General features: G+C 41.5%; 1 protein-coding gene and 1 pseudogene across 1 annotated transcript in view; one reads left to right on the top strand and one right to left on the bottom strand.

Moving 5' to 3' along the window:
* SLC9A4 (solute carrier family 9 member A4) overlaps positions 1-17,729 on the bottom strand; it is a 54,375-nt gene extending 36,646 nt beyond the window's left edge. The window contains exons 1-2 of the mRNA XM_011370128.1: positions 17,040-17,729; positions 11,419-11,882 (exon numbers count right to left, since the gene is read on the bottom strand). Coding sequence (XP_011368430.1) covers positions 11,419-11,882; positions 17,040-17,289 — 714 coding nt within the window. The 5' untranslated portion in view covers positions 17,290-17,729. The remainder of the gene's footprint in view (positions 1-11,418; positions 11,883-17,039) is intronic.
* On the top strand, positions 16,348-16,466 carry LOC111745679 (annotated as a pseudogene).
* Positions 17,730-18,110: the final 381 nt, after the last annotated feature.

Genomic DNA, 18,110 nt, shown 5'->3' with positions numbered 1-18,110 from the left:
CTTATGCATCTTCTAAATTTATTGAGGTTTCTTTTATGGTGATATATGTGGTCATTTTTGATGAACATACCATATGCACTTGAAAGGAATGTATGGTTTGTACTTGTTGGGTAGTGTTCTATAAATATTAATTAGGATAAGGTGATATTTGATAGTGTTTAGATCCTCAATGTCTTGCTGATATTTTGCCTACTTGTTCTATCATTTTCTAAGAGAAGAGTATTAAAACCCTGCTATGACGGTGGAATTGTCATTTTCTTCCTTTAAATTTGTCAGTTTTTCCTTCATGTATTTAGTGGCTCTATCATTAGGTGCATGCACATGCATAATTGTTAGGTATTCTCGATGAATTGACTTTTTATCATTATGAAACATCGCTATCTCTATAAAACTTCTACCTTTATATCTATTTTAACTAACATTATTATAATCACATCAGCATTCTTATGCTTACGGTTTGTATAGTGGATCTTTTTGTATCCATTTACTTTCAATTTACCCATGTCTTTATAGTTAAGATGTGTTTCTTGTAAATAGAATATATTTTATTTAAATGTTGTTTTATAATCAGGGCTGAGAATCTCTGGCTTTTAATTGAAGCATTTAGCCTATTAACATTTAACGTAATTATTGTTCTGGTTAGATTTAGATCTACCAATTTATTACTTTTTTTTTCCTCCCTTTTTCCCTTTCCTCCATTCATTTTGATTGCTTAAATACTTTGTAGAATTCTATTTTAATTTTATTCTTGGCCATTTCTCTTTGCATTATGTTCACTAGTGCTCTACAATATAACATTCTTAACTTTTTACAGGATACTTTGGGTTAACATTATTTGACACTTCACATGAAATAAAGAAACTTATAACTGAGGGGGAGAAAGAAATTTTCTTCTACCCTCGAGAGTCTTTCAGCTGATCTAATAATCAAATAGACCTGAGCTAGAGTAACAGGAAGAAATGACCAAAATTAAGTACATACAAATGTATGGGAACCCACATACATGAGAGAGTCACAGACCTCCCACATACATGGGAGGTCCAAAGACCGAAAAGGAAAATGAGGTATACATGACATTTTGAACTAAGGATCACCTTACGGCTTGAGAGGGGAGGAAGGTCATTGCAGGATAATAAGAACAGGTAAATATTCACTAATTAAAAATCTGTCCTGTCTATAGAAAGGCCATAAGAAGTTTTATTTCTAGTAATAGCTCTTATTATGGGTAAGGCCCCTAATTTAAATTATTTAAGGGAGTGGTAAAAGTTTATCATGAGCCTGCAGGAAAAAGAAGATCTGCAACCCAGAACAGGAAATTAAACATGGGATTTATTGACTCTCCTGAGGTTCATATCACTGAACACTGGCTGCTTATAACCTCAGACAACAGTGGCCAAGAAGATAAACCGAACTGACATCGGAAAATTTAATAAAGAGGAGAGAAGTGTCAATGGCAGGATTCTATTGACTTAGGGCAAAGCGAAGACATTCCTGTAAGGAACTCATTTTCAATTTAAAAAGTCAGAAAATTCTTCTCAGGCTGAAAAATGGTAGAGTGGAGGACTGCCTGTTTCATAGCTGTAATTACTGCATATTTGCCAATGACCGACTGAGAAACATGCTTCTCCATTCTATCTTTCCCTCCAGGCTCTGGACACCTATTTCTAAAATTCTTTTCAATGGCCTGTAGGTCTCTCAAATTCAGCAGTTCAAAACTAACCTAACGGTAATCACCCACCTTCCACCAAAACCTGCTCCTCACCCATGAGGCCCTCCAAGGAACTGCCCCAGCCTAGTACCCCAGAGTTTACCAATGTTTCCCCTGCCTCACTCCCAAACCAACCTAGAATAAATGTCCACAGGACTTTCCTTCACCATCGATGTCAGTGCGCTTAAATGACAGGAAAAATACTTTAAAGGTGATTTAACCTTAAAGCTTTTAAATTATCAAAGCAAACATCAGTTGTGACCAGTAGACCTAAATTCACGGAAGATTAGCTTGGTGATTTGCTTTTTCTGAGAAGGTCACTCTGGCATGATGGAAAGAATAATTTCTGACAGAAAGTAGATGCTCAGTAATAATTTTTCTGAACAAATGAATGACTGAAGAATGAAGAAATGAATGATTCCAACTCAGGGGAACTCTGGCTTAACCCAACAGGGCTGAACGTCATCTTTAAAATAAAGAAGTTGAATTACAGGATCTCCCGGTTTCCTCTCATGATCCTGGCTGGTAAGAAGGGACAGACGGGGACCATGGCCTCGAGCCGGAATGAATGACTTCATCCCTGACCCATCACCGGGATGTCATGCTACAGAGCTGGCCTGCATGACAGGTTCTGCTGGATACTGTTCATGTCGCATCATCACTGAGGAAGCTATAGGGAAACTATTTATTTGTCAACCATTTCTTCCCCAACAGGCAGCTTATGGGGCTTTGCGTTCAATACTGAACATATTTTTTCCATAGCACGGCCCACCATCCCCTTGAAAATGTGTGCATGCATGTTGTTCGCAGTGGGGAGTCTGTTGAAAACCACTGAACTAGGGAATGTTTGCTTGTGTTTGCACTTCTGGGCTTTTCTTCCAAGTCAGTGATTTCTATTAATGCATTATATAATCTAGGAAATCTCTATGGCTTGAAAGGGCTATAAGAAAATACAGAAGAGACAGGTTTGTGGTTGTAGCGTGAGAAGGATTTACAAATGAATATAAATAAGCCAAATGTTCCTAGGTGTGGCTCCTCAAAGGCCAGGACAATGTCCGTTTGCCTCTGCATGCCTGGCACTTAGCACAGTTGGTGAGCCCTGTATCATGCTTACAGCTTTGAAAGAACTGGTTTTGCATGCTTTACTGTGTTTATTCTGATTATTTTCTGAAGGTTTAAGAAGAGAGTTTGCTTTTCTCCCTAAGCGTTTCTTTTCCAAATATATTTCCATAGCTGCTCACCCTTACCTCCTGAAGAAGGGACAGCATGATAACTAGCAAGGCTTTTAATTGGAGTGACTTCTCACCACCCAGAAAGGGCACCTGTGAATTGGAGTGACTTCTCACCACCCAGAAAGGGCTCAGACTCACAGCGTAGGCTACTTGAAAATGAAATTGTCTAATTCAAACTTTAATCATTCTGTTTCTTCAACCAGAAGAAAATGAACCAAATGAGTACTTAGCCATCAAATTTGAGAAATTCCAGTAAAATAACAATTGAAGTGTCCCTCTCTGACCCTGCATTACTTCATCCTGCCTCTGATGATTAACTGGCACCTAAGGGACAGATGCCAGGCTGCCGGTTAAAGGGAGTCTGCAGCTTAGACCCTAGACATGCAGAAGATAAAGGTGTCATCCAACTGAGGAGGTTTGGGAGTCAGATCTGCCTTCTCCTGGTAAGGGAGCCTCCGCCTCCTCCAAGATGCTTGTTTGGGGGTATCTTCTCCCAGCTTCTCTTACCTCCTTAACATGGTCCAAGCAGGATCCCAAGCTATTTGTGAGTGTTGTATCTGATACACACACATACTCCCCACAAACCCCCATAGCCAGCACCATATTGCTCTATCAGCAGCAGCTGTGTGCTGAGGGGGAGCTCATCAGGAAAAACTCCAAATGATTTGGTGGAGAGAACATGTCTGAAGGAAAATGTCTGGGTCCTGGGCTGGGTGGGCACCAGACACCTACCCGCTCTCCTCACCCCCATGGTGGATCAGAAACAGCCTGGGGGAAATGCCTCACAGCTCAGGGCACTTGCCCAGCCCCTGCTGGAGGTAAAGTTCACTCTCCAGGCTCCTGAGACCAAACAAGAAAGGCCACATGGCCATTTCTCTGGGATTTAGGCCTTGTCCCCATATCTTTGCCAACAGACACCAACTGGATGGTCTTCTCATGTGGAGCCTCCTCTTGAATACGGGGAGGGCGACCTACTATGTGCCAGGCGTCTGTGTCTTTACATCCCCTCAAAACCACCCCTAGCGGTCAGATTACCCATTCTAATTATACACATGAGAAACTGAGGCTCAAAAAGATTGGGTCACTTGCTCAAGATCACACAGCTTGCAGGACCAAGTCCCCCTTCTACCTGAGCCCACTACATTCTTGGCCAGAAGAAACTGTCTGCTTATACAGGTGTTAGAGCCTCTCGCCTCCTATCCTAGGAACCTGATAAAATGAAAAGAAAGAAGAAGAAGAGGACAAGAAAAAGCTGCCTACCACTCCCCCTTCAAGAGTCTGTTCAAGTCAGTATGCAGCCCTTCTCTAGGAAGTGCTGAGGCTGAGAAGTCCAGACAGAGAGACAAGAGGATGTGGCATCTCTTAGTGTGTAAGGGGTGCTCTGGGGCTCGGAAGCACTCATATAGGTAGACTTCAATTAAGGTTAGACTTCGATTAACAACAGTAAACACCATATTATGATAAGTTTGCACAGTGATAGGTAATTACCAGAATTAGTGAGGTGACCACATTGTAAGGTATAAAAATGGACACCTGAAACTAATATAACCAATATAATATTGTATATCAACTATACTTAAAACAATGTTTTAATAACATCAAAAATTCTGTGCTCACTCTGTGCCAGGTGCTATTTTAAACGTTTTATATGGAAATACTCACTTTACCTCTCACACAACCAAATCTCCATTTTATAGAGAGGAAACCGAGGCCCAGAGAGGTTAAGTAACTCCCCTAACATCGCACAGCTTGCAAGTATCGGAGCCAGGACTTGAACTGAGGCATACGGCCACTATGCCCTTGGCCACAACTTCCTGCCTCCTGAATGGGAGGGTACTGGACCTAGGACCCCTTTGAAGCAGGAAAATATAAACTAGAGAAAATGCCGAAGGAAAATTCTCCCTCCTATGAGCTTATTTTATCTTTCTCATATCAAAGGCAGCTCCCTCTGACAGCTGGTTCTGAACTCATCAACTTGTCCTCAGCCAGAAGGGTCAGTGACAGTCCTTCCACTTTTGAGTGATCGCTTATATTCCAGACGCACAGAGTTCATCTTCACGCTCCCAGAGCTCAAGACAGTGCCAGTGTGGACATGTGCTCCACAAAGGCATAGGAGGAAGGGACGCTGCACTCTTCTGTCCCCTCCCCTCCACCTGCTGCTGCTTTCATCCCACCTCTAGCTCAGAGCAGTTCTGAAGGGAATGTTTTCAGAGGGAAAACATTCCAGTTTGCTCACAGCTTCTCTGACAAATCCAAATGCAAACAGAGTGTCACTCTCAAGGTTTGGGGAGAGAAGAGCATGGTCACAGTTGATGACCAGAGCTGCAGGCCAGCCCCCGAGCAAGCATAGTCTCTGCACAGCCTCTCTTAGTCCCTGGTACTTAATCTCTCATTCATTTATTCACTCTTTACGCAGGATTCATTCCTGTGTCACATTACTGCAACGCTCAGTGCCACATGCTGGGTCCTCTGTTGACGGGCAGCAGCTGATAGGAGAGAAAGCATGAGGCTCAACAAGCAACTAGGTAGCAAAGTTAGGCTGATAATGGAATGAGAACATGATACGAATAGAGGGCAAAGGAGTCAGGAAATTTGGGATCTGAAGCCAGTAACAAGAATGCAACACTGAGAAGCAAACTGAATAAAAGGTGCAGGGATCTCTGCTAAAAAACTATCGCTATCGATTGCTAGCTGAGGAAAAGCAGGGAGAGGACAACTTTTCAGTATATCTTTTGGATACTGAGTTGCCTAGAATAAATCGGATTCAATAAATAAGTTACTTCTCCTATAGTCTTTATGATAAAAACAACAGTGAGGAAACTTCAGCACATGGAGATCTTGTAACTCACCTAAGAGACTTGAAGGACAAGAAAGGCCAGAGTAGAGAAGTGAACCCCAATGCCTGGGTCCAGAGGCTCTCTGCAATTAACTACTGCATGCTGTCCCTTTACAAAATGAGGATAAGAATTTCATCCACCTTTGGTCATTAGGAGGCTCAAATAGGACAAGTACATACAGTGCCTGTCAAAGTGATTGTCCCTAGGTCTGAAATTTTAGTTTGCATCTTTCTATGACTGTTATTCACTCCATTCCTCAAGGATGGACTACAGCAGAAGCAAGAATGTCAAATGATGATATCACCCAGGGGGAAGAGAGAAAAACAGGAAACAAGAAGGCGGGGAGCAGAGAGGAGAGGGGAAGAGACAGTATGGAGTAGTGGTTAGGAGCAGACAGGTTCTGGAGCCAGGCCGCCTGGTCAGATCCCGGCCCTGGCCCATTATGGACTTTTGGACCTTTTAGATGAGTTGGGGGAGGGAGAGTCGGGGAGGGAGAGTCGGGGAGGGATGAGAGGTTACAGAAAATTTGCTGTCTTCGTCTTGCGGCTTATTCAGCAAATTGATCCAGAAAAAGCAAGGAGAACTATAAGAGCCATATGCCCATAATAAATGAGGTAGTTCATATTTAAAACCAACTGCCTATTAAGAGCAAGCCAACCACCGTGCCATGTCCAAGAACTGATGTAATAAAAAGATAACAGCCAGCAAAGATTGAGTACTCACTACATACTGGGCACTCACTGTCTCACTGTACCAAGAGCTTAATATAGATTTTCCAGCGACCCTATGAGCTAATATTATCATCCTCGATTTTTCAGAAATGAGACACAAAGATAGTCAAACCATTTCTTGGAGCCACACATTGGAGTTGGCCAACCCAGCCGATTTTGATCTGGAGAAAGAACCCCGGCTTCACCGCTAACTGGACATGAGCGCAGTGTCCCCATCTGCAACACATGGGATCTCTGCTGTCCTACCTAGCTCCATGAGTTAAAAATTCAAATGGTAGGAATAAAAGGAATGAGACAGACCTCAGTACCTATGTTCAGTCTGTCATTGGCCAACCAGTATGTCCTCATATTCATTTTAACTTTCTTTGCCTTATTTTCTTCATCTGGGAAATAGGAGTATAAATTATTCCTCATAGTAAAATGTCAGGATTTAATGAAATAATAAGTGTAAAGGCGACCTCATGTATTTCTGGGATATAGCAGCGGTTCCTCTCTTCCTGCTGTGATTTTTGCCATGAGCTTCAACTGGGGCTAACTCTTACTATTTTAAAGTGATTCGAGTTTTGTCTGTTCCTTTTGCCCACCATTAAGAGTATGTTCTGGTGATAAGAGTCATAACTTAAAGTATTCAGAAAGAAGAGAAATAAATGGGACAAGAGGCCTGGAGAATCGGCTTCATCTATATTATGACAGTTCTGGAGCAGCTTCTTCTCTTCAGTGAGAAGGCAACTCTTTAGTGGATAAAGGTTTATAGAGTTGTCACATGTAACCCACAAATCACAGGTCACTTTCTAGATGACTCAGACTTTCTGCTGAAACAGCATGCTTGTGACAGCTGCCCTTGAGAAGGCTCCTTCCTCAATGAAAGGGTGGGTTCAAGGTCCTTAGCTCAAAATATGACTGGACTGCATTAAATACCAGTTGCTTTCAAACTGCTTTCTAAATCTGGCCCTGGAGCTTCTCTGGTTTCACGAAGGGACACAGAAGTGCCCCGGCACACACTTAATACTCACTGTGCTGTGGGTGACCACAGAGTGACCCAAGAGTGAGGTGTGGGCAGGCTCTTGAGAGCCAACACAACAGTAGCTCTGCCCATTACAGGTCAGGGCAGTGCCCTCAGAGGATCCTCTGGTCACTTGAAAATTATAATTTTATTTTTAAATTATCATTTAAAAAAATGTCCAAGTGAAAGCAATTCAACTTTGGGAAAGTCAAACAAATGTTGCTAGCAAAGAAACCCCAACCAGAAGCGGAGCTGCGATTGGCTATAGATGGAAAATCAAGACAAAATCCGGGGTGAGGTCAGATTCTCAAGTTCAAGGCAACACCAAAGAGGCAGCAGAGTCAAATGCTTTTATTAGTAATTAATAAAGACTATTTCTTGGCAAGAGTTTTTGGAGATTATATCATGGACTTCCCGATGAAGAAAGAGTGCATATTGTGAAAATGAATGAGTTGGTATTTATTTAGAAAGTCGCTTCTAGAATTCTCTAATAATTTATGAAGGAAAAGTTGAATAATTACCTCAGCATGGGCCACCAACAGGTGGCATGATGTTATCACAGATAAGCACTTGTAATGGCATTGCCAGTAGTGGGGTCACAGTAAACAAGTACCCCCAAAGAATTCAGATATAAGTGAGATAACATTATGTCTGGGAGATAAACTGAAATGAATACACTATGGCTACCTTAGGAAACGGAGCCACCTTAGAAAATAGAATAGGTTCTCAGCTAAGAACACTCACTCTGTTGTAACAATGAAAACATCTAAAGAAAGAATGGGTTAGAGGAAGGAGATCTCAGAGACTAATCTAGCCCATTCTGAGGCCAGGTGTGCAGTCTTTGTTCTAGATGTATCATCATTTTAGGTCCAGATACATCGGCTTCTCTCAACCTAAAGGCAATAAACCGGTAGTTCTCAAATGGCAGCAGTTATCTGAAGAGCTCGTTAGAAACATAGATTCACAAGCTTCCCTCCCACAGAGTCTAGGCCAGTAGTAGCTCTGGGATGGATTTAGGACATCTGAATACTCATCAAGCCCTCTGAAGTATATGTCTTGAGGATCGCACTCTCAGAAACTATAAACATCTAAATTCTATGGCAGTCTGGGGTCCAGGCTTCCCTGGAAACTTTCTGACAACTTGGCTTTTTGTGACACATACTGAGATCAAAAGTATGCGCAAGCCTGGTGACTCTTGTATCTCATTCAAGAGCTAGAGATTTTCATTATGAATAAATAAATTAACTTCCGACTTCAGGTGTGAGCCTCTTTCACCTGGCAAACCCATCTCAAATGTCTTGGATTTCTTTTCAAGAGCTTTTCCCCGCTCTATACAACACATTTTTGTACAGATAAAATATTGTATGCCAGATAAATTATTTAAGTTACAAGTAAATAATTAATTGTAAAGGGGGAAAATTTTTTAAACATGACATTTGCATGTCTTTTGGCTAGGCATAATCTTCAAAAGCAAATTATAAAACCCAGAGGCAATAAAAGTGTTTTAGTTAGGTTGGATTTTATAAAAATTTAAAACTTATATAGAATGATAGATATCATAATATAAGAAATTTAAGTGGCAGAATGGGAGAAAATATTTTATTTTTATGCAATATTTAGAAGTTTCAAATTTGAATGATTTAATGAGTTCCTTCAAATCAATTGAAAATAAACAAGACAACTTCAAGAAAAATTGTCAAGATGCAATATTTGCCTACAATAATTGGGACATATTTATAAAATAAATTTGTAGTTTATATGACATTCCAATTTAACTGGGTGTTCTGTATTGTTTTTAAGTCTGGAAATGCTAAAAGGATATGCATTTTCAATTTATAGCATGAGAGACATTAAGGATCCACAATCATTGAAAAGATGTTTAATATCATCATGCAAATGAAAACAAACATGAGTAATCCTTTCTTGCTCATTAAATTGGAAAACATTAAGAAAACACGTCCCTATTGACAGGATCCAAGGAAATATGCACTCAATACACTGTCTATGGAAATGTAAGCACAGAGAGACTTTCTGGAAAATCCAGGCAGCTGTGGTATAAGGACTAAAATTAAGGTCCAATATTCTGCGCTACCCTGACATTTGGTAAAACTTAGAGGGTCTTGAATGGCGTAACTGCAAGTTCCCTCCTCAATCTGACCCCATGGATAAAGGTCTCCTAACCAATAACCCTCAAGAGGATCAGGTGTGGTTCCTGCTTATCCCTGAGTAGTGGGTGTCCGTCCCCTGCCAGTCCATGGACTTATTCGAACAAGCTGATTGCATTATCCCCCACTACCCCCTGCCCCGCCAGGCTATGACTGACAAACTATTACTAATCTCATCTGCCCAGTGGCACGTGGCACTCCCTAACCCTGGAGTGGGAATCCTATCCTCATCAGTTGATGAAGAGTAGGCGATTAAAACAAGAATCTTTCAAATCTTTAAATGTACCTACTTTGGAACACAGAAATTTCACTTCCTAGAATATATCTTATAAAAATACGAATGCAAAAAGAGGCCTGCAGAAACAAGAATACTTGTTGTGACGTTGTTTTTAAGTGAAAAGTTGGCAACAATCGGAATATTCATCCATCTGGAAATGGTTAAATAAATGATAGTAAATTTAATCTATGAAATACTGTGTAACAATTGAAAAGACCTAGAAAGAATTCTAAGACTTGTTAAAAGTAAGCAATACAAATAATATAATCTCACCCAATTTATGTAAGATAATATATATCTACATCAACGTCCATATATGTGTGCATGTAACAAAGACAGGGAGGGAGAATGCCAGACTCATCTCAGGGGTTGCCTCTTGCATAGAGGATGAGGGGAGGGGCAAATAGAGGCTTTCTTGTTTTTATGCTGTATAATTTTTCACTGTTTGATTCTTTTGCACTCCAAATACATTCCAGTATCAATTATGCAGTGTGATATAAATTCGAAATTAAGAAAAGTACATCAAAATACATATAAAATCTCATACGCTAACAAGTGGTGAAGGTTTGTAATAATGTAACGGAACTGAGCAATGGGATGGCTAGTACAGAATATTCTACCACCATCAGCCAAAGACATTTCTGGGCCTTAATGCTTGATTTAGCTTGTAAGTCCTTGACTTCTCTCCAGAAAGACTCCTGAGCAAAAATGCCTCTTTCATATTTTCCATGTGAGTCATGTAATTGAGACTAATGGACAAGTTAACACATTTTTGCAAATCCTGTCATCTCTTTCTCTACCCCTATCTTTTATTGAACTTTATCATTTAATGCAGCATGTTAAAAAAAATTAAAAGCATATAAAGGGAATGAGGGTGAGATCCCATGAATGAGAGAAAATAATACATAAGCTACTGCTTGTCTCAGTGTACAAACCCAGAAGAGATTTTAACAGTTTCTGCTTGCCAAGTGGAAAATTAAATTTAACTAGAGAATGAATCGTTCTCTCTCTTTTCTGCTCCTTAAGGAAGTTAGTTTGTTATTGAATGACAAGCATTGTAGGTGAGCAATTATGTACAGCAGGAGTCCCCAGACGCCAGACCAAGCTGCACAGGGCTGCACAGCAGGAGGTAAGCAGCCGATGTGCAGATGAAGCTTCATCTGTATTTGCAGCCGCTCCCCAGCGCTAGTATCACTGCTTCAGCACCATCTCAGATCCTCAGGCACTAGATGCTCATAGGAGCACCAGTCTCTGGTGTCAAAAAGGTTAGGAACCGCTGCTGTACAGAATACAGAGCCTAAGAGAAGTCACCTAAACTTGGACCACACTGCATAGACGGAAACCAATCTTTATCCTGCTGTGCCCTAGTCCTGCTCAGCCTTCTCCATTAGCCCTAAGGGCAGACACCTGTCTCCAGCCCCACCTGGACCCTGGGCTCCTTGGGGATATATCATTGACACCTCACCACGGTAATGCCGTCATTGAGCAGGGCCTCCCCGAAGATCATCATATACAGCTGCTCATTCACACGTGCCTCCTCGAACACAGCCAGGACAGCCACCGGGTCCACCGCGGAGATCATGCTGCCGAAAACCAGGTTCTGAAGCAGGGTGACATCTCTGAGGCCAAAGGCCTCGATCTGGCAGATGAGGTAGAGGGAAAGGCCAATGCCGAAGGCGTTGGTCAGGGCCCCCAAGCCTGCCCACCACAGGATGGAGCCAATGTTCTCAAAGAAAGGCCGGGTGGGCATGAAGTAACCACCTTCCAGGACGATGGGTGGAAGGAGATACAGGAAGTAGATGCTCGAATCCATGACTGGAGGCGATTTGTGGTCGGTGCCAAAAATGATGGCGCCCACCAGAGCCCCAACAATGATGAGGAGGCAGCTCTCCGGCACGAGGCCTGGCAGTCGGTGGTAAAGGCGGAAGCCTGGGGAAGAGCAGAGAACCGCATTTACGTATGTGCTAATATCAGGGTCGGGCTGCCAAGAGTCCAGGAGATGCTGCACAGGAGGCCTCGTAAAGCCAAGCAGATGGAACCTTGGACAAATTGGCTGGCCCATCTGAGCCTTGGCACCCATCTGAGCCTCGGTACCCCTCTGCAGCAGAAACTGGAGGTGTTAATGGGGCTTTGCCCAAGTCCAAGTACTTAGCAGTCCATTCTACATCCTACTGCCAGATGACTTTCCACACTGTGTGGACTGGATTGTTTTATTCTCCACCTACAACTCCGAAAGTGTGCAACGTATCTCAAGGATTTCAAACTGAGGACATTTGTGAAGCACCCCCTGGGCCAGGACTAACATGCTGGGAAGAAGGACTGTGAAAAGATGGACCAAGCATGCTTTCTACTAGTCCAACTACTGACATTTTAGAAACAAGACATTAAAAAATAAGAAGACGAAAACAATATAACGTGTAAATATACAATGAAGCACATAATGAATATACCAGCAAATATGATAAGAGATTGGAGCACAGCAGGTCCCCGGGGGCTCTCTCCAAGTCAGTATCCCTCACACCTGTTCTATCTTTATACATCCTACATCACAACCACCCACGTGCCTTTTCGCCTGCCAGGCCACCTTTCTTGTCTTTATATACTGTTGTCGCTGCCTGGATCGTCCTTTTCTTCAACTTATTTTAGTCCTGTTCAATCTTTGAGGTTAAGCTTTTCTTCATCTCTTCCAAAAGAAATAACATCCCTTCTTGTGAATTATTATAACTGTACCTATCTAACTAACAACAATCATCCCTTTCTACCATTTTTTTTTGTGCATAACTTATCTCCCCCACTAAACTCTAAACTCCTCAAATGCAGGTAGAATGACAGACATCTCTCTGAGCAAGGTGTCTACGACATAACTGCTGGTCTGTTTCCTGAAAGAATCTCTAAGTGTATAAATGAATGAATGAACAGGTTAAATGTTCATCAGAGAAGATTTTACATGGGAACAGAAGTTAAACAAGTTGTTGGAGAATAATTAGGACTTACATAATTGGACAACAAAATCGTCCATTTTTAGAGAGAGAGCACTCCAAGAGAGAAAGAAGAGAGACAGGAATGCTCCTTCATAACTGCTACTCATTTTGAACTAGGAAGGTATGAAGCTTAAATGGACATTGTTAGTTTGAAGACCTCTTGTGTGATTTGTTGAAGGATTAAATTACACAAAGGGTGTCAAATTATCTCTGAGAAGTGGTCAAGTAAAAATGGCTTTCTATAGAGATAATATTAATGTAGGGAGGAGACAAGAGAATTAAAATGTTAATCGAGCCACAATTAGAGACTGCAATATGCTGATCAGCCCTGCAGCCAGGCCAGCAGTATACCTGCAGAACAAAGGAAGATTTCAACTGGGATTTGCTAACAACCCATTCCCCACACCTGTGAAGGGGAAACATGAACCAACAGAGTCTTTCCCTATGGCTGAAACCATTGGGGGGCCTATGGATTAAAGGCTGGGAACTGCCAGCAGGCCTTTCACTCTACTTATTCTTATCTTTTCACAGCTACATGCTCTTCCCCTCACTGTATGTCCACATCAAAGGAAACGAGTTAATAAGTTTTTTAAACTATAACTCACAGAAACTGAAGAATGATATATAAACTGAATTCCCCGAACACTCAGGGTCCCTCTCAGTGCCACTGTCTCTCTCACTATCTCTCGCACTGTCTCTTTCACTGTCTCTCTCACTCTCTGCTTCTGAGAGACCACGCTCTGTCTGTGGAGTGCTATCCCTTTTCTAATAAACTTTCCTGTTGACTCTAACTTTGGCATGTGTGTTGAATTCTTTCTACACTCTCCGCCAAAAGACCCTCTTCTTCTCTCGGTACAGAGTTTGGTCTCTGCTCTGCCCTGCCCCCCCAAATTGCGGAAATTTGCCTTGTCCTGCATCAATATTGTCACTTCACTGCTGGGGTCTAACACCTTTCAGGCAACTGCATGGACAGTGAGAACATCCAAGTGATCTTATGCGGATCTTAAGTTTTCTTTTCCAAACAATGCTAGAGACGGTCCTTCCCCGACCACTCCTCCACCCCACCCCCGCCATTCCTCTTCATAGTAATGGGTGAAATTGGTCTGGGAATCAGGAACTAAATCTGACACTGACTAACCAGTCACTTTGTCTAAGTTCCAGTTTGTTCATCTGTGAAATTTTTTCTAAGATCTCTTTTTGATGCAAATAAAGATGTTTTCATGGAAAAGAAGCTTGCATTCTGTATCAGTAAACATCTCACTGCAGAAAGTATATATTTTATCTTGGTTTTATATTAGCAATAAACCTAGATTGTTACTTAGAAGTAACGTGGCCAGACTCGGTGTGTCTGTAAGTTTATAGTATTGTAAGGACGCTATTGTTCATAGAACTACTGGTTTAAATGTTCTTGGTTTTCATGTTATTGTGATCCAATACACTTTAAAAAAAGAAAATAACTTAAGTAGGTTATCAGCTGGGTTATACTTATTCAAATACAATTTTATATTCTCTAGTCTTAAAGAATTCAGATAATTTTTATATTGTACATGAAAGGAAGGCCATGTCTATTAAATATATGCTATGTGCTAAGTACTGGGCTTGTAGTTTTATGTACGGTGGCTCATTCACTTGGGGCAAAAAAAAAAAAAAAAAAGATAAAACTTTAACACTTAAGGATCCATATAGATTTTCTAGATTCTATGTTATAAAACTTGAATTAAATATAATTAATAGTCATTATTATTTATTCTTTTATTCAGTCATTCTATCAAGCCACATTTATTGAGCACCCGTGCAGTGTGTGGAAATGACTGTGGTCTCTGGCCTCAGAAGACTTAGTTTAACGGGGAAGACAGATGAATCTGGCACTGCCTGGTAGGCATTCTGACAGAAAAACAATTCTCCCCAATCCTTTTTAAAACACCAACTACGCATGTTATAAAAGAACGATATTATAGAGCAAAGGTTATACAAAGTCACTAGAGACTTTCTTGTTTATCTTTTACTTTAGTTCCACTTTTTGGAACATTATAGAAGGATGTTTTTTGAATCACTTGGCAGAATGGAATGCAAGGGCCGGCTTTAACGATTAGGTGGAACTTTGTTATCTCATTGAGGCGCTTTAAGTTTCAGGCACTGGAACCATAAAATCTCAGAGTGACTGACTTCCTTGTCCACCACAGAAGGAGAGAAGAGTTGTGAAATATGAAATGCAAGTAGCGTTTCCATTGACTGCGCCCTGCTTACAGGCACGAAGCCTCTCCCTGCTGCCACCATGTAGGTGCATTGGCTTAAGGCAGGTGAACGTTGGCTCCATTTCATGAAACTCGATTCCTGGAAGGAAGACCAAACTGGGGAGACACTGAGGAATTTACCCAATGGGTTTCTCTTTTATATTTTAAAAAATTCCCTGTGGCTAAAATAAGCACTGGAAAGATGAGATGAAGAAGAAGGGGGCTGGGGTGTTGGGGGTAGAGTTGTCATACGGAAATGAAAAGAGCAGGACTCTAGAAGGAGGCCTTGTAGGCATGTGGTTTGGGACAGGGTCTCTTGATACTAATGACGCTCTGTTGTATTCACCTGCCTTCTACAGTGAATGGAGAAGTTCAAAGCTGTGGTGAAGGAAACCCACATGCTCTTTGGATGGCTGAAACTGAAAATTCATAAGGAGACATTCGATGGCTCCCCATGCATGGCCTACGGGAGAAAACCTATACTCAGCCTTGAACTCAAGGCCCTCCATTATTTGGGTCAAAATCATCTCCCAACTCTTCCCCCAATACTCTTCCTGATTCAAAACTTGCTCTAGCCAGGTGGATCCCCTCAATGAATGTCAAATATACTTAATAATTAATACAGCAGTATCCCTGACACATGGGTAGTTAGATGAAAAGACCATAGTTCTGATGCCAAGGGGTTAACTGCCAGGTCTCGTGGCTCAACCCATATTTCACACCCATCCTAGAGGAAAAATGTAAATGAGCCTTGCAATGCTTTATAGATTCCAATAAAGCAATTTATCTACTCAAGTAACAAATGTTGTTATACTTAACAATAGAGACAATTGTAACAGTTTTCCACTTTGGAATAAACTGGTTTTAAGGAGTCAAGGGGCTGAATTAGGGATTAAATGGTCACAGAGTATAAACCATCAGGTTGGTTATTGGTACAAAGAATCTTGCTTAGAATTTAATTCATTTGCTTGAATTCATTTTATTTTACAAAGAAAACCAGAAGTGCCCCACTGGCTTCATTTGACCCGGGTACAAATCAGTATTTTACTGAGAGATATCATCTCATATGCTCCCATATCCCGTTGCTGGGTGATATAAGAGTCATCTGTGATTGTCATGCTCCTTGCTTTCTGTCAATTTGAAGAGAGCACACGCCACTTGTAAAGAATCAACAATGGAGTCTACAGCCATGCCACCCTGAACAAGCCCGATCTCATCAGATCTCGGAAGCTAAGCAGGGTCAGGCTTGGTTAGTACTTGGATGGTAGACCACCAAGGAAGACCAGGTGCTGTAGGCATAAAAAAAATTTAAAAAATTAAAACAAAACAAAACAAAACAAAAAACCAAGAGATTGTAAGCTGACAAGGTCCTTACAATCTCTGAGGCCAACCAAGGGTTGCCTCACCTTAAAAAACAAAACAAAACAAAAAACTATCAACTATGGGAGCCATTGATAAAGCCCCCGGTTACATGGCCAAGAACGAAGGAAGAATGTTTTACAGAAGAATCATTATGTGGTTTCTGAAATATCCAGTGGGCATCATTCTAAAGTCTATGTGCTTTACTCTATGGTATTTTTTAAAAAACATAGACCTTGAGATTTTTGCATGCCAAATAATGTCACATGGTTGTCATCCTAAAATGAAAAGAAATCAAAACAACTCAGGACCCAAAGGTATGCTCTTAAATTTCAAAGCATAATTCTGAAGCATTAAAAGTCTTTATAAAAAGCAGTTATGACTTTTCCTTGAGTTTAGGGAACAGAATTTTTGATGTAATAGCAGTAACAGTTACAACCCACTCAGCTCCGCATATTCACATACAATATCTCACCTGGAAAACTCCCACAGCCAGATGCTTGAAGACTTACCTATTTTTGCGAGGGATGCTAGAAGTATCCAGAGGGTGACCTCATAAGGAATTTGCACGTAGTCATAATCCAGTGCAAAAACAGATATCTCCTCATCTGGCTCTGAGCTGGCAGCAGCAAATCGGACATTATGTTCATGGTGAGCAGTGGCATTAGTGGATTCATTCAAATCAGAGGTAGCTTCAGAACACTTGAGGGCCACTAGCAAGAGCCACCAATTCCAAACACGAAAAGGCACCTGAGAACCCATGGCGTGGGCTTCTCCTACCCTGTGTGTTGTCGTGTGCCACACCTCTGAAGTGAGAAGGGTTTCCGGAGAGCAGTGGCATCCACCTGGTCAAAGATAACATACATACCATCCGTGGGTCATTCCAAGTAGAGTCTGAGTGTGTCATTGAGTTCCGAGTGACAATGTTTTCAAACCTTCTTTAAAAGATTTGTGTTCGGGCAACTCAGCTTCCAGTTCAAACAAAACCATTCAGTATACTTGTTGAAGCCCACGGTGTTACCTGTGGGACCTGTATCCAATCATGGCTTGAAAAGCAGTTTATGAAAGGGAAAGAATATCTCTTCATTCAAGGCTGTTTCCTCACTTCTCTGCACACTGTTTTAATCTCGTGAGTGGAAATGAAAAAGAACACCATCCACATATCATTGGACTCCCTCTAACCAGAAAGGAAAGCCTTCCCTCTGCACCAGAGCCCAGGAAGGAGCGACTTGTCCTGCACCTGCTCTCGCCCTTGTTTTGAATAGCCAAGGCTGCAGGTAGCTCTTGCACTTAATTATTTGCTCTGATTTGACTTTTGTAATGAAATGCTTCCTCCTGAGTGTTCTCTGTGGGTTCCATTGCTGACACCTAGTGGGCAACCGTGATAGGACACTTTGGCATGCTCAGTGATAAACCCTTAAGGCCACCATGTCATTGTCAACCAGGGCACTTTTGAGAGTTAAGAAAAGCTATCAATATATGCCAGGCCATAAGTGTAAACCAGGACTGGCACACTATGTCCTCTAGTGTCTATCAATGGGGGGTGGCGGGCGCAGAACACATTACTGGACTCTGTGAGCAAC

Source organism: Pteropus vampyrus, unplaced genomic scaffold (genome assembly GCF_000151845.1).
Source record: "Pteropus vampyrus isolate Shadow unplaced genomic scaffold, Pvam_2.0 Scaffold160, whole genome shotgun sequence".
Lineage (NCBI taxonomy): Eukaryota > Metazoa > Chordata > Mammalia > Chiroptera > Pteropodidae > Pteropus > Pteropus vampyrus.
Note: the sequence above shows the minus strand (reverse complement) of the source record. Positions and strands in the feature narration are given on the sequence as shown.